The sequence below is a fragment of the Vombatus ursinus genome, unplaced genomic scaffold, assembly GCF_900497805.2.
Source record: "Vombatus ursinus unplaced genomic scaffold, bare-nosed wombat genome assembly UNPS02009573.1, whole genome shotgun sequence".
In the NCBI taxonomy this organism is placed as follows: domain Eukaryota; kingdom Metazoa; phylum Chordata; class Mammalia; order Diprotodontia; family Vombatidae; genus Vombatus; species Vombatus ursinus.
In genome coordinates, this window is record NW_020949351.1 from 26,085,825 (window position 1) to 26,102,003 (window position 16,179).

Genomic DNA, 16,179 nt, shown 5'->3' on the forward strand with positions numbered 1-16,179 from the left:
CCTATTAAAACAAAAAAAAATATCAAAGCATTAGTTTGAATTGGGACATTATACTCCTTTGTTATAGACATAGGAACACAATGTCTTTTAGAATACTCTAAAGAAAAGATGCTTTCTTGTTTTCCCTTTTAGTACCCCCCCCATTCTGCCTACCATTAATGTTGAGATGCTTTCCTTGATGGCTTTTTGTGTCTGTAGGGAGAGTCCAATCTTTCTAGGCTCTTTCTAGGCTATATAGTAAAGAATTAACCTAATTTAAACCAATTCAGACTAATAGACTCACAGTATACTCATTTGCTTAAAGGGTCTCAATGAGTATTATTGTATACTTGTGGTCCAAGTAGAATAGATCTTGGGTCCAAAAGGTTAACTGACCTGCCCAAAGTCCACTAGTTAGGGACATAGCTAGGGGTTGTTTATTCTGGTAACTGTAATCTTCCTGAGATGTATATCTAAAAGTAAATTCAATTCTACACTTTGGATAGTGCTTATTTTATCTTCCCTATTGTGGCCTAAACTTTGATCATATTTGATGGAAAGAAAATAGCCTAAAGTAGCATACTTAGAATATTCAACAAAATTGAATCTTCAGTCCAGCAAATGTCCAAAACAAATGTATAGACCATAATTGCACCTGTCTTTTAATGAATATGTGGGCACTGGCATATGGAGGAGCAATTTCCAGGAAGAACATATAGAGGCTTTACATTAAACATCTGGACTACTGAAAATGAAACTCAGACTTCATCGCTTTAGTAGCAGAAATGATACTTTTGCCCAGCTCATGACACTGATCGCAAACCAAACTAATCAGGCCTATCCACATGGATTCATTGTTAGGCTGGCCCAAGGAACTGTACTGTCCATGCTTTTGAAATAACCATTTTGTGTCCTGCCTTATGTTTTTTTTTGTTATAGACCTTTGCACATTCTATCTAAAAGTGATAGACTTTGCTTTACGTCTCTAACTTGCTAAGTATTAGATCTGAACTTATGGGTAGTTAAATACATGTATTTATCATATCTTGGAGATAATATTGACTCTTTCATACCTCTAGGATATCATTTAGTGTTTGGAAAGAAATAATTTATTTCATAAATTCAAGTATTTTCCTAGAGCAGGATAGAACCATTGTTAAATTTCTTAAGGGTTGTTATGGGATTTTTTTTTTCAATTTTAGTACATGGATAAAGAAATAAAGATGGAGGCATAGTCTTTGAGATATAATGTATAAAAAAGAATAATGTGTAAAAAAGGAGTAGGCATAGGATGACGACAGTTACTAGTCAAAATTAGAAGAGAATCTGGATATTACAAATGTGAACATTTTAAAACTATCTTTTTTATAACAATAGGCTAATATTTCTCCTCTCCATCATTTCCTTAATTCTTTATGTAATTTTATCTTTCAGAATTTTCTGCAAACTATTTTGTCTTAGATTTTGGGTTTCCTTGGTTCATTTTGTTTCAAAGGTCTGTGGTTTCTTCTTGGTCTATATATGCTGAATCTGCTGTCAAGTGGTTTGGTTAATGTGAATCCTGATTGGATGCTGGGAAAATTTCTGGGTCTTTGAGAAGAGTTCAGTTTAAGAAAAGGATACAGAAACATCTATATGACATCAGGAAAAGCTAATAAAGGAGATATTCAAATGCTTTCAAAATCCCATATGCCTCATTTAACACTGACTTCTAAAATATAGGGAAAGGATTCGTATGTAGAGCTGGAGGCAAACTATGTACTGAAAGATAAGTGTTCTAAGCTTGTGAGAGAATATAAAAATGAGATCCTAGTTTGGAGAATGATGAGCAACAATGAGTCTGTTTCCCTTCAGAGGGAGTGGCATGTGGGTTACTGGGTGGTAAATAGAATGGGCAGAGAGGGGTATAATAGCAAGGAGACTGAGGGTAACCACAGACTATCCAGTGACCCCTTTATCAGACCTACTCATAGGACCACTGAGGGAGCAGGGGTATTATTTTAAGCAATCATACTGGACAAAAGCCATCAAAAACAAAAGGAAGTGTGACTCAAGAGTAGCTGAACACCCAAGATGCCTATTCATTAAATATGTGAGTGTGTATGCACATGCAGTGCAAGGCAGGTCTTTCTTGAACAAATTGACAAAGATTTATACACTTCCAGACAAAATAAACTGCTTTATCTCTGACCCTAAAAACTGTAGTCAATTTCCAGTGAGCATTTTAGAGGCGTTTATTGTATAAATGCTTCTTTGAAAAAGTATATTCTCGCCCCCTCCTCAAGTCACATTTCCCATATGCTGTAACTTACTGGAGACTGCCCCCATTGTGGCTTTTTGTGCCCTCTGACCAGAGTCTAACTAAATCTTACTCTTCACAGCTGCTTGGAAAGAAAGCACAACCTCCAGGGAAGGCTCTTTGAATCATACTTAGTACAAAGTGGAGGTTTGGCAATTATTTGGAGAAATCTGATCAGTGTATCTTTTGGCCTGCATTGTATTCCTTGACCATCTCCAGCAATCAACCTAATTGGATAATTGTCAAATCTCCACTTAATTTTCCTCTGAAAAGACCTCTCCAGTGAAACATTGAGTCATCCACACCTGTAGGATAGTGGGTTGTAACCCTTAGAGAGAGGCTGAATCAGCTATTTAACTGATAATAGACTTGACCTTGCATTTCAACATGTAGGCTATGGAAGTATCAGAAGAATTAATCACACTAAACTAGATTAGGAAATATACACATAGGGTTTTTTTCTGAGGGACCATTCCTATAAATGATTTCAACAGAATAGGGAAATTTGAGTGTGGAAGCAGTGTAGAACAGAGCCTTTCCTATGACTGATGCCCTTAGACAGTTGCCTGCAGTGCTGAGAGGTTAAATAACTTGCCCAGGGTCACACAGACTGTATATATCAAGACTGCATTTGAACACAGGTTTTCCTGACTCTGAGATCAACTTGCTATTTACTATATCACCCTGCCTTTCACGGGAGATGGGGGGAGCAAAAGCCAATCTCTCTAAGATCAAGAAAAGTGTTTGGCATGAATACAGGTTTAGTTACATTGAGACTGCATAAAGATGCAATTGAAGAAGAGATAGAAAATTCAGAATGAGAGCCTTCTTCATCAGATGGTTCAGCTTAATAATCAGTCAAAAAGCACTTATTAAGTACCTGGACTATGCCAAGTGATCTGGACAGCCATCCCTTTTCTCCATATGATATAAAAAATTGCTTGGCTCCTAGAATTTATCTTTATGGTTCATTATAAAACCTGCCTCAGGATTCAGTGCTATGCCTTTTCTGAACTAGGGTCTTGCACTCAGGACAAAGATCATTTCTGCTCTACTGTAAAATGCATCACAGAGAGTGATAATCTTGAAAACTGAGGGGCCATTGTCTTAAATTCCAGAGGGAAAGAATTGAAGTAAAAAAAAAAAACTCAGGTGGTTCTAAGAAGACAATCATTGAAAGGTATCTTACCAGTAGTGGGTGGCAAAAAGTGAAGTTTGGCTCTTTGAAATCCTTGAATTCACTTAGCTGTCTCTTAACTGGGAATGATCAGCTAGCCCCTAAATGCAGTCCTCCCATACTCACTCCCTCACCCTTAACCACCAACACCGACACTCAGATCAGCCTGAACCTATTATCCAGCATCTCTTGGATCTTTGAAGTCTGTCTGCAGCTCATTCGTGCAGCCAGAATAGATATACTTAATGATAAGGTCAATGTCCCACATTAGAGAGGTAGGTAGGTTTAAAAGCACATAGAGAGAGATCTGGCCATTTTTTTTTTTTTGCAACTTTAGGGATGTTGTATCTTTCTAATGTTCATTTATAAAATAATTGCCCCTTTATCAATAAAGTGGCTTAAATAATAATGTGGTACTCAATGGACTCTAATAATTCAACATGGCCATTTAAATATAAATTATAACATAAATTTATTAGCCCATGCATGCATAGCAGATGCCCCTGTACTATTTTCCTCCTTGTTTAAAGGATCTACAATGAATCCCTGTCCTGTTTTCACTTTACTGCATTGAACAACCTAATAGTTTCACAACTGTTGAAAGGAAGGCATCCAATAACTGAATTACCTGGAAACTACTCTTCATTGAGATAGTGGTATTGTTTCAGATTATAGGCAAGATGTACACTCAATGCCTCTGTATATTCAGATGCTAAGCCTATATCCATGTATCAAAGCTCATAGAAAGCACAGATGTGAAGATGGAGGGAAAAATAATGCATTATCCATTTCCTGCAGGTGATCAATAGGGGAGAAAAACTAGCTTCTCTGCTCCAAAAAGGAGCTTATTTTCTTTCCTTGGTCCAAAGAAAAGATCATGGGAATTCAACACACAGGCTACTGAAGACCCCAAAATGAAGCCTTTATGGAGTGCCTTGGAAACATTTGTCCAATATCTGTTTGAGGACAGTTTCAAGTGAGGTTATTCAAGTTATAATTTGTCTCAGTAAATTATATGATGTTGTCTTCAACTGACCCCCATTTTTGTGGGGGTTTGCACCTTTTAGATATAATGAGCTTGTGGTTAAAGGATGGAGATGAGAGAGTCAGGAATTCTGGGTTCTATTTCCAGCTTTTATTACTGGCCCTGACACTGAGTCACTGTTCAGCCTTTGGCTTCACCTCAAAATAACCCCTGATTTCCTCATCTATAACATAGAAAGAAATGTTTGTTTGTTTATACACTTTGAGACCCTAGGATGGAAGGCAATATGTAGAAGCCAACTATTCATGATTGGATTTATCTTAGATATTATGGAAGAAATGGGGACTAAACATTTTCTCTAGGAAATTGTTCAATCAATACATCACAGGAGACATAGTCTTATGAAAACTTTGTTTGAGTAAGGAAAAAAACCCCACTGTTTTATAACTAGGGTCCCTTAACCCTAATTTCTTCCCCTGTTCACTAGATGGATTGTAATAACATTGGCTTTCAGGGATGGAGTGACTGCAGTAGTCACCCTCCTCCCTGTCAGTCAACAATATTAATTTGAACACCCAATATGTGGCAGGCATTTACCCAGGTGCTTTGTTTTCACTGAGTTCCCTAATCACTTGCTTTGGGTAGAATAAATTTGTGTTTATACTTCATCAGCTTTTTTCTTTTTTGTGAGACTAAAACTTGTCAGTCACTGAAAACTCAGTTCTCCTGGCTTATGGCCCCTTTAAAATCTCACTCAAGACTTTGTCATCTTTTCAGTGTAAATTAATTCACATATAGATGAGACTTCTATGGCATCTGATCCTGGGAAAGAATCTTCTGATGTAGCACTGAAAGAAATTCTCAGAAAGTTGTAGGATAGTGAGTTGATGTGTACATGTGGGGATGCCCAGGAAGGGAACAAGGTAGGAGAGGAGGCAGGATTTTTAATAGCACAATTTCCACTGAACTGAGGACTCATGCATGTTCGAAAGAGAGTGAGATCTAGGGCTGACCTAAAATGAAAGGTTTTCATGTATTCATTTATTCTGAATCTTCCACCACTGATCATATGATATTCATTTCTCTTTTTATTGGTATATATCTATGCACATCATTGTCTGTACTAGGCCAGATGGAGAAAAGAGTTCATGTGTTTTCTAGGGCTGATGTTACTGCCACTGCCAGACAAGAAAAACATCTTAACTCCCTCTCTCCAAGGAATGGAGATCACCTCAGCTATATGACCACCCTTCCATCTTTAGAGGCAGGAATCCTGAAATCACCCTTCCCAATAGTGTGAAGTGATGTATTTTAAAAATAATTTTGGACATGCGCTATATCTTATTTCATTTAACAAAAAGAAGATTGGATCTTTGTGACAGTTTAAAAAAATTACCATAGATATCTTTTGTTGTCTAGCCTGTACATTATTATTCAGATTGTTCTGTCCTCACTAACAATGTATTTAATGTAAATGAAACCAGTTGTGATGAATACCAGTATTGCACTAACCTTCAGTGCTGTCTTGTCCATGAAAAACCTGCTTTGTAAACCTACAGGAAACTGTGACAATTAGCATTCATCTGTCGCACTTTTGCTTTCCATAATAAATGTAGATTGTGAACTTGCCACTTGGGTAATGTGGTATTTTTCTGTGTGCCATTGCCTAATATCACACTGAGTTACACGGTGTCGTCTCGTGGTACTTTATTTCAAGTCATAGCCTAACATGATCTACTGTAACAGGAGGTAATGGGACAGCGCATCATGCTAAGTGTCAGAATTGAATTGAAAAATTCTTTCAGCGTGGGGACTCAAATCCCTGTGCTGGTACCTTCCTACTTTTTTTGCTAGGTAATGATAGGATTAAACGCCAGATGACCATATGAAGGAGCAGACCACTTTTATTCCTTTACTAATGTAAAACAGGAGGCATCTTCTTGTATGACTGGCTTACAGACAGGATGTTAGTATGCTTTGAAACACATACCAAAAAGGCAGCTTAGACACATTCACAGTAGTACAATATTGGTGCATTTAAGCTTTCATGGCCCTAATGGGAATAAAGAGGGAAAGCTTGTCGTTAAAAATATGCCTTTAATTTTAAAATGGGAGTTTTCATGTTTTCCATTTTATCAGTATATGCTGATGAAACTATATATCTTAAGGGACTAGAAAGGGGCTGGAAAGCATCTCATCCTTGCTCCTTTGCTTGCAAGTAGAGTGGATGGCTATTGCAAGAACTCCTACTTATTTAACGACTTATTAATTTTTTTAATGCATGTGCTGTCCAGCCCAGGTCCTAGGAAAGCCATTTGCCTCAGTTTAGTCTTGGCCAAGATATATTCCCAGAAACAGTTTAGGAAATACAAAGCTGTAGGAATGGAAATTATTTTCAAGGTTGCTCTATGGTAGCCTATATAGAAAAATACTGAAATTCTTGGATATAATGGTCTGGGTGTATGTAGACTCATCTGGGCTTTTCCTACATATTCTTGAGGGGGTGGGAAATGTGGGAAAGGAACATATTTTACATATCCAGTCATCTTGTCATTTTTCATGAAGGACAAGCTGCCACCAACTAGCTGTGTAATCTTGAATGGGTTATTTTGTCTCTCTAGACCTGTTTTTTCATCCTTAAAGCAGGGGTGGGGAGGGTGGTTGACTTAAATAATCTCTAAGGGTTCTTCCATTTCTATTATTCTGTGATTCTGAATTATATCACTAGATTATTCATCCATCCATTTCCTCCCATTATAGATATCTGGTACCTTTTCATTCCCAATTTGGAGTAACTATGTACTTGTAGCTTAAATGAGAAACTCAAAGATATGTAAGAATCTAAGACTCTAGAACAGGGGTTCTTAACCTGGGTTTCATGGACGCCCAAAAGGTCCATGAACTCATGTGGGAGGAAAATTAAATCTTTATTTTCACTAACCTCTAAATTTATCATTTCCTTCAATTATAATTTTTTAAAAAAATTATTCTGAGAATGGGTCCATAGGCTTCATTGAACTGTCAAATACAAACACATACATACATAGACACACACACACTCACACACAGAGGGAGAGAGAGAGAGAGAAATAGTTAAAAACCCCCACTTTACAGGATAACAAAGGTAGTAAGAGCTATTATTCCCTTGACTAGAAAATGAAGTCCTGGGCTGGTGAGAGGGATATGATATAGTTAAAGTAGTTTCATTAATCCAAAGCAAAAAAAAGTTATATCCATTCTATGTATCAATGTACATTCTTAAAGAAGGGCATACTGCTAACAAATTTCTGTAGCTGTCAATCTTGTTTTTATTTACAAGGTTGCATTAGAATGAACCCCAGATGGAAAGTTGTAGTCCTTTTAAACGCATTTTATCAAATTCTGTTTAAAAATTTTTGCTTGTGTTACTTTTCTTATCTAATAAACATTCCCAGTTTGGGAGTATTAAGTGACCTCATACAACTGGAGTTCCTAGAAAAGCAAGCAAACAGGTCATCTTCTCAATACATATATTGCAGTTGATTTCTTAAAGAGAGAAGATGGTCTAATAGTAGTGGCTTCAGGATTGTAGCGCGCATAGTTAGGAGTGGAAGGAAGAATATTTTTACAGGCCAGATCAAATCTACATATTTGGTAAACATTGACTGAAATCAGTAAATGAGCCTTCAGACAACAACTGGTCTCCATATTAGAGAATAGCTATTTTGTTGTATTTTTAGCTCAGCTGAGGGTTTAGGTCTGAAACCTTGAAATAGCAAATAACTAGAATATTAAAGCATAAAAATCAGTTAGTGAACTCTTCTCAGAATTGTCCAAAATGAATGCAATAGCACCAACTCTATATGTTCCCTCTTTCTTCTTTTCAAAAGTTTCCCCACATACAGTAAAAGGCATGTGATTTATGACAATCCTCTAAAGTTGGACATGTTTACTTTTTAACATGTTAAGAAAAATCCTTTCATTTTGAACTCAGACATTTCTTTGACTGAATCTTTCACCCACATTCAGGTCTACACAGAGGGCCATTGTGTAAAAGCAAGTGAGTGGCATGACATCATTTTTGCTAAGTCTCTCCCAATAAGAATCTGAGGTAGCCCTGATTTACACAGGAGTTAATGCTGCTGCCACCACTTGGTTTTAAACAGGTCATAAACAACAGATATCCTAATGGTGCACATTTTTAGCAGACGGAGATGTCATCTCCATCCTCTGCTGAAAGGCTTGGTCAATAAGGTCTGTGATTTTGGATTCCTTAGACTTGCTGGAATCACTGCTTCTAATCCAAGCAGCATGTGCTCCCTCCACTATCCCTCTGTGGTAGATAAATTAAGTACATTGGCATTTACTGTAGGGGTATATTTTGGACTGCACCTTTAATGTCCATGTGGAGCAGACAGGGCACTATTTTTTTAAAGGTGCCCAGGGAATACTTCCTATAAGAGTAAGGGTAGGTCCTGATGTCTGGCCAGATTTCTAGGATCTGGCTGAAAACCTGGTGCAACTGAGAGCTCTGCTTATCCCGACTGGGTATTAGCGTGTTAGCTACCCTATAAACATTTAATTTAATCTTCCAGCCATATTAAAAAAATAAAAAAATGAAAGATCATGAGCTCTGCAAGTTACTAAACTCATTTAGAACTTAACCTTTGCCATATTGGACACTAGAGTGTTTTAATTCTTAAACTGGAAAGTTTACGGCACACACAAAGGTCACTATTAGACATGTCTGGGGCCATTATTTTACCACTGTTCTCTCTCCATGAGGACTTCTGCCATTGTTAACGGTAATAAGCTCCTTGAGCAAACCCTGCCTCTCAGGTGTGAGACTGAACTTGGTTTTCTGGCCTAATTCCAGGATCTGCCATTTCTTGGATTTATAATAATCTTGAAGCACGTTAACTTGAGTCTAGTTAGGGGAGGCAGTTCATAAAACGATATCTTCTCAGCAGAGCCATTTTAGATGAGGCTGCTTACTTGAGTTTGACACTCCTCCTTGGGATAAAAAATAGCCCTCTGCTTGGCGAAAGTGCGAGTGGAGTCCAAGCAGCTGGAGAGCTTCATGTTGTTAATCATAGCAGGCCAGGTTATGGCTAGAAGCTGTCTCTTTCAGCTGGCAGCCCCTTATAAAAGGTGTTCGAGCCGACAGCTGACTTCAAATATTTGACTTTCTAATATAAAATAAGTTGGATTACAATACTGGTTTCTATTAAATGTGAGGACATTAATCTCATTCTTGGCATCCCATACCCTGCAGCCCTCTCTGCATATATACACTGGTTCTCTGGGTCAGGCACATGAGGCAGACAGTCCAACCGATATGTATATAGGAAACATATGGGCCTGGGAAGAGAGTGACAGAGAAAATTGATCTATCGAAGGAAGGGCTGTGTTAGCAGCGTGTCAGGCTGTGTTACCAGAGATGTAGATTTGGGAGCCAAGACCTTTTATCAGACCTCAGGGCTTCCAAAGTTTAGAAATACCTCTGTCAGGAAGGTGTGTCATTACCGACAGGTAAAAGGTGTTAGAGTCCAGTAGGACTGCCCTCCTGCTGGCTTACTTCTGGTTGAGGCATTTTCAGACACAGCCACTGGCTTAATCTTTGGACCAGATGGTAAAATGCTATTGTCTCATTTACACATCAGATAGTTAGCTGAAAGCTAACAAGAGAAAGGGAAAATTGGGGTAGAGGTTCAAGGCCAGTATGGGCCTCAGAACATTGGCAAGTCCTGTCTTTTAGAGTACTACTGACCTGGGTCACCAGAGTTACCAAGGTCATGATATTGAGTCACCCAAGCGATATAAATTCTGAACTCAAATATGCGTGATTTTCACCAAAGGGGTCTAAAAATCACAATTCCTTTCAAAACCTGACAGCAGAACACTAGCTGTCTAGTGTTTTAAGCTTCTCTCTCCTCCCTTGATAATCTTATAAAGTTGTGATGAAAGGTAGTCCGTAGAGCACGTCAAAAACAAGGAATAGAATATGGTCGAATATAACCAGTACTGTGTGTCATATCTGGGGTTTTTTTTAACCAGTTGAATAAGAGCTGCTCTATGAAAATATATAGACTAAGGAGAGCTTTCTTCTTTAAGTCTTTGCTAGTTTTCCTCCATGGCATTTTTATAATCTTGAATAATTTCTTAATTTTTTAAAAGATAGTATTCCTTAGCAAATGAAACATTAATGTACAGGGCAGGGGAGAGGCAGAGGTGAAGAGGGTGAAGAGGAATAGACAAGATGGAGGCAGAAATAAGATAGGGTTGTGCCCTACTTGAACAGCTTAGTTTTGACCCTTAGTATAACAGAAGGGATGTAGGTGCTAGGTGGACACAGAAGCAGAACTGCCTCACTTGTTTTTCTGTTTAGTCAACTACGTACATGACCAATTATACGTCACCAAAGATGTGGGCTAATAACGCCTCAGGCAGTTCACTTGATCCCTTCTTTAACGCTGACCCGTCCCCAATATTCTGTCTCGATTTACTGAAGGAATCCTTTAATAATTATTAAAAGGAGATGTGTTTACAAGCCACCAAATGCACTCTGGAATGAAAAGTGATGCTAAACTTGCCCCCACCTCAGTCAGGTATCCCTTGTTTCTATAAAAAAACAATACTAATTGCTAAAGGGTCATATATGAGGCCTGCAGATCAATACACTCTTTTGTGTGTATGAATGCATGTGTATGTATGTATGTGTGTGTGTGTGTGTTTGTAACACATTTTTCAACTGCCTTGTGACTGTTTTTCTTCTTGCTAAGTATGGCAGCCCCCAGTAATTCAATAACTCCTAAATTCACTTTGCCTTTGATTTTAATGTGCTGAAGGAAATTTTTAAAGAAATGTACATATATATGCATATGTAATACATATATGTGTCTATATATAGTATATATATAAGTACAAATGGTATGTGTGTGTATATATACATATATACTATGCATAATACGTACTTATATATGTGAGTATATAATATATATGGAGAGAGAGAGAGAGAAAGATAGAGATATTGAGAGAGAGAGAGAGAGGGAGAGTTAGTTTGTCATAGGGAGAAATTTCAGTTCTAAGACTCAAAGGATGAAAATCCAGCAGGTTATCTTTGCAGAAGTCTTTCCTCTCTAGTGAAGTGCAGGCCTTTGATAGGTAGCACTGTAGCTGCTAAAGAAGAACACCTTAGCATTGTTTAGCCTGGGTGTTTCTGGGGTTCACAAGCATCAGGACAAGTTGCTCTTCAAGGATGTTCGTTTACATCCAGTTAACAACTTTGTGATAATGTACTGGGCTATAATATGAAACATATGAAAATGCCTACCCTCTCGAGTTCTGTTAAAACATTTTATTAACACATTTGTGCCTTTTATCTTACCTAGCTATGTGACTTTTGTCCTGCTTACTACCTCTGTAGTATTTGTACCTATGATTGTGCACAAAGTCGTCTTTGTATATAATTAAAAGAGTATAAAAATAGGTTCACAAATCTGTTCTTGAACTGGAATCTCCTTTATTATAGGTGAGGGGGGTTGTAAAAATGCATCAGTGCACAATATGTGAGCAAGTGAAAATACGGTCAGAAGGAATTTGATGACAACTCATTATACATGATCCATTCATCTCAAGTAGCACTTTATCATCACTGTTACAAATGGAAGTGTGTCTGTGTATGTGTGCGTGTGTGTGTGTGTTTGAACTAGTAATTTGAAGAAGACTGTACCTAGCTCTAGTGAAAGATGCATAAAAGGCAGTGGTGGCAGGGAGTGAGGGGTAGAGATGTGCATGGAATGAACAAGGGAACAGACAAAAAAATGACAGAATCTGTGTTGGAAAGACACTCAGAGGCCATATAGTCCAACCTACAGCTAAATAAGGGTCCCTTCTACAACTTAACTGAAGTGCCACTCCAGTCTTTGTTGGAAGACATCTGCTTTCGGGTAATGTTTCTTTACATGAAACCCAAGTTTGCGTCTCTGCTACTCTCACATCACTTCTGGTTCAGCCCCATTGGGACCAAGTAAATTGGGTCTCCTCTCTCTTCCTGTATGAAAGCACGTTCAAATGTTTGAAGACAAGCTATTCTGGCTTTTCTCCACTCTTAACTAGTGTTGTTTTTTGTTTTTGTTTTTGTTTTTTGGTGGGGCAATCAAGGTTAAGTGACTTGCCCAGGGTCACACAGCTAGTAAGTGTCAAGTGTCTGAGGTCAGATTTGAACTTCTGACTCCAAGGCCAGAGCTCAATGTACTGTGCCACCTAGCTGCCCCTTAGTCTTTTTTTTTTTTTAACTGAAAATTCTCAGATCCTTCAACTGATCCTCATATGGGATGATATGGAGTGTCCTTACTATCCTGGTTGCCCTCCTGTAGACATTCTCCAGTTTCTCAATATTGTTCCTAAAATGTGGCACTCAGAATCGACCACTGTATCCCAGGCATGGTCTGACAAGGGCAGAGTACATCAGGACTATTAACTTCCCTAATATTAAACAATATGTATCTTTTAGCACTGTCACGATTCCTTTGTTTTGTTTTGTTTTGACTGCCATATAATATTATTGACTCTTACTGTGCTTCTGGGGTACTAAAACTCCCTGATCTTTTTCAGACAAACTTCTGCAGCCATACGTTCCCTGTTTTCTACTCATGAGGTTGTCTCCTTGAACCCAAGTATAACATTTTACATTAATCCCTGTTAGAGTTCATCCTCAGATTCAACCCAATATTCTAACCTGATGATATCTTTCTGGATCCTGACTATGCTATAAATGTTAGCTATCCTGTCTCATTTTATGTTATCTGTGATCTTGATATGCATGTTATCTATACTTTTATCCAAGTCACTGGTAAAAGCTTTCAACACTGTAGGGTCAAGCTCAGATCCCAGGAGCAATCCCACCAGAAATGTCCTTCCAAGCTGACATTGAACCATAAGTGTATGCTCTTGACCAACCTTCATCTCTACATTTTGTTCATAGGAATAGCTTCAGACTTCATCAAATGCTTTGCTCTAATATAACTAAATTATGTCTGCAGTACTCTCCTGACCTATAAATCTAGCAACCCTTTCAAAAATTAAAATGAGGTTACTCTGTTATTACCTCTCCTTGATGAACTCACTAAATCTTTATGGGAACTGACCACTTCCTTTTCTAGATGTTTGTATGCCGTCTCTTTAATAATACTTAATGTAATTTCCCCAAGAATTAAGTCTAGTTCACTTGCCTATAGTTTGTAGATGCCATTCTTCACCTTTAAAAAAATGAGGCAAACACTCATTTCCCCCAATCTTGTAGCATCCTCTCTTTGTCTCCACAGTCTTCCAGAAATTTTTGTTAGCAAATCAATAATTACATTCATTTCAATTCAATAAGCATTTGATAAGCACTATTATGCACAAAGTTTTATGGTGGGCACTGGGGATACAGAGTCAAAACTAAAATATCTACCAGTCCTTACAGTACTCTAGGATGAAGCATTTATGGATCTGATGACCTGAACTACTCAAGTGAAGGAAGGAAGGAAGGAAAACAAGCATTTATTAAATGCCTGCTGTGTGCCAGGCACCATGCTAAGCACTTTACAAATATTTTCTTTCTTAGTGTCCCTCTGTTTACTTGGTTTTCAACTTCATTTTTGCCAATTTTATTCCATCTTTTCTGATCCAAAGATATCTCCTTGGCAGAAAGGAAAACCCGCAAAAGCAAAATACTAGTTGAACAGCTCTGTCTTCTCTATCACCATTGTATCATCCACTCAGAATAGCACTCATATACTTTCTTTAATCATCCACTTTCCTCAATATAGCCTTTAAACCCCCTTTTTTACTGTCTTTTGCTTACCTTGTCAGCCTCAACTCATTCTCACTTGAGCACACTTGATACTGTTCTTACAGGACCATGCTACACACATTTATATTCATCCTTTATTTTTCCCTTGCTTCCCTCTTCTGCATATATATATATATATTTAATTATAACTAGGAGAATGAAAATTGAGAAGTGTACTTTGCAAAAAGGAGATAATATTTGTGTATATTCTAAGTCCTTCTTGAAGTGGCAAAGTCTCTAATACTCATAGATTCATGTATGCAACCTCATTCCACTTCTGCTGGGCGCTTCTCCCTCGTTTCTACCTCAAAACATTTATCCAATGAGGTTATATTACCCATAAGTATCTTATATATAAATACTTGTTGTAACCTGGGGGTTCAAGTTTGACACCTAATCCAAATGTGATGATTCAGCAGTTAAGTATATGGTTAAAGAATATGAGCGTTAGTTGAATATAGTCTCATAATCATTGTGTGGCCATTATACCCTAGACCTTCAAGTATACCCCTTACACCATTTACATGGCTTTAGAAATTATGTCTCTTCTGGTACAGTGCTTCTCTATTGTCAGTCTTGGGCAGGAAAATGGGCAGGTAGAAAAAGCCAAGGTGAACTATCCTTATCACTAATACACTGGCCACTTGATAGTCCAGACACTGTCTGTTCCAATGGAATACACTTTTGGAAAACTATTGGAAGGTGAAAGTGTGGGGAGGAGCAGAGGAGAGAGATAAAAATGTTTTAAAGTTTTCATGTCTCCTTTTGAAAAAATCATATCGATTAAATGCTTTTGCATAGCTAGTTGTAATGACAAATATCTTTGCAACTGTATTTTTACTGACCTCTGAAAGCCATCTTATTATGCTCAAGTTTACCAAATGTGCAGACATTTATCAAATGGACCATCAGTAGCTGGAGAAATGCAGTAGTACATCCAAGTTAAAATTTTTGCTTTGATTACTACAAATCCATGGAGCCCTTGGGTCCAGAGCTTCTACTGCAGTGTAGCTATTTGCAAATAGATTTTTATAGCACATTAGTGCTGGAGGAGATTCCAAAGAAAATAGTCCTTTTCAATATTAGAACCAGCTGTGACTTTCTTGTGCTGATGACTCATTCTCTCTCTCTCTCTCTCTCTCTCTCTCTCTCTCTCTCTCTCTCTCTCCTCCCTCCCTCCCTCTTTTTTTTTTTATTGGGTGGGAGAATGAGGCAAAAGACACACAGAGACTTATTCAGAATATTGTTTGTTTTGCAAAGGGTATCCTAGCCACAAGCCAACTTGGTCGTACCAATATGCAACTCATGTTTATATAACTTTTTTTTTCTCTCTTTTAACAGTTCCAATTATAAAAACAGAACCCACCGATGACTATGAGCCTGCTCAAACCTGTGGACCAATGAACCCAGGATTAAACCCTCTCTCTAAGCCATACTACAGTCAGCAGATCATGATGCCTCCTGATCCTGGTTCTTGCCTTGTGGCTGGCTTCACTTCCTGTCAGCAGAGAAACACTGTGATGTCATCCTCTCCCAACTCAAGCCCCAAGCTTCATGACCTTTCCTCTTCTGCTTACAACAAGTGCATCACGAATCCAGGCCACAGCCACCTAGGACTTCAACAGCCCGCTGGAGGTGTCCCCACTATCCAGGAAGTGCCAAGGTCTATAGTTGTACACCCAAGCTCTCCCGATCAATCATCTCACATCATGCTGCAGCCGCAGGTGAGTCAACATCTGAGCAGTAGCTGTTCCCTTGGTTACCAACAAACACTCTATCCCAACAGTCCCTCTTCTCCAGTTCCATCCGTTACCCAAGAGTCAACCTATTTGCAGTCCTGCAGTCCAACTCACTCATCCATAATGGGTCAACAGCAGCACCAACTACCGAAAGTTCAAAGAAATGAATCTCCAACCAATCAG

General features: G+C 38.2%; 1 protein-coding gene across 2 annotated transcripts in view; it reads left to right on the forward strand.

The window, feature by feature from the left end:
* Nucleotides 1-16,179, forward strand: part of NFATC1 (nuclear factor of activated T cells 1) — a 201,498-nt gene that overhangs the window by 138,001 nt on the left and 47,318 nt on the right. Inside the window, exon 10 of one of the 2 annotated variants that reach the window (XM_027852466.1) lies at nucleotides 15,599-15,981. In XM_027852466.1, the coding sequence (XP_027708267.1) occupies nucleotides 15,599-15,981 (383 nt within the window). Of the gene's footprint in view, nucleotides 1-5,601; nucleotides 6,038-15,598; nucleotides 15,982-16,179 lie in introns of those variants that run through there. The other variant, XM_027852467.1, reaches the window with a different exon arrangement.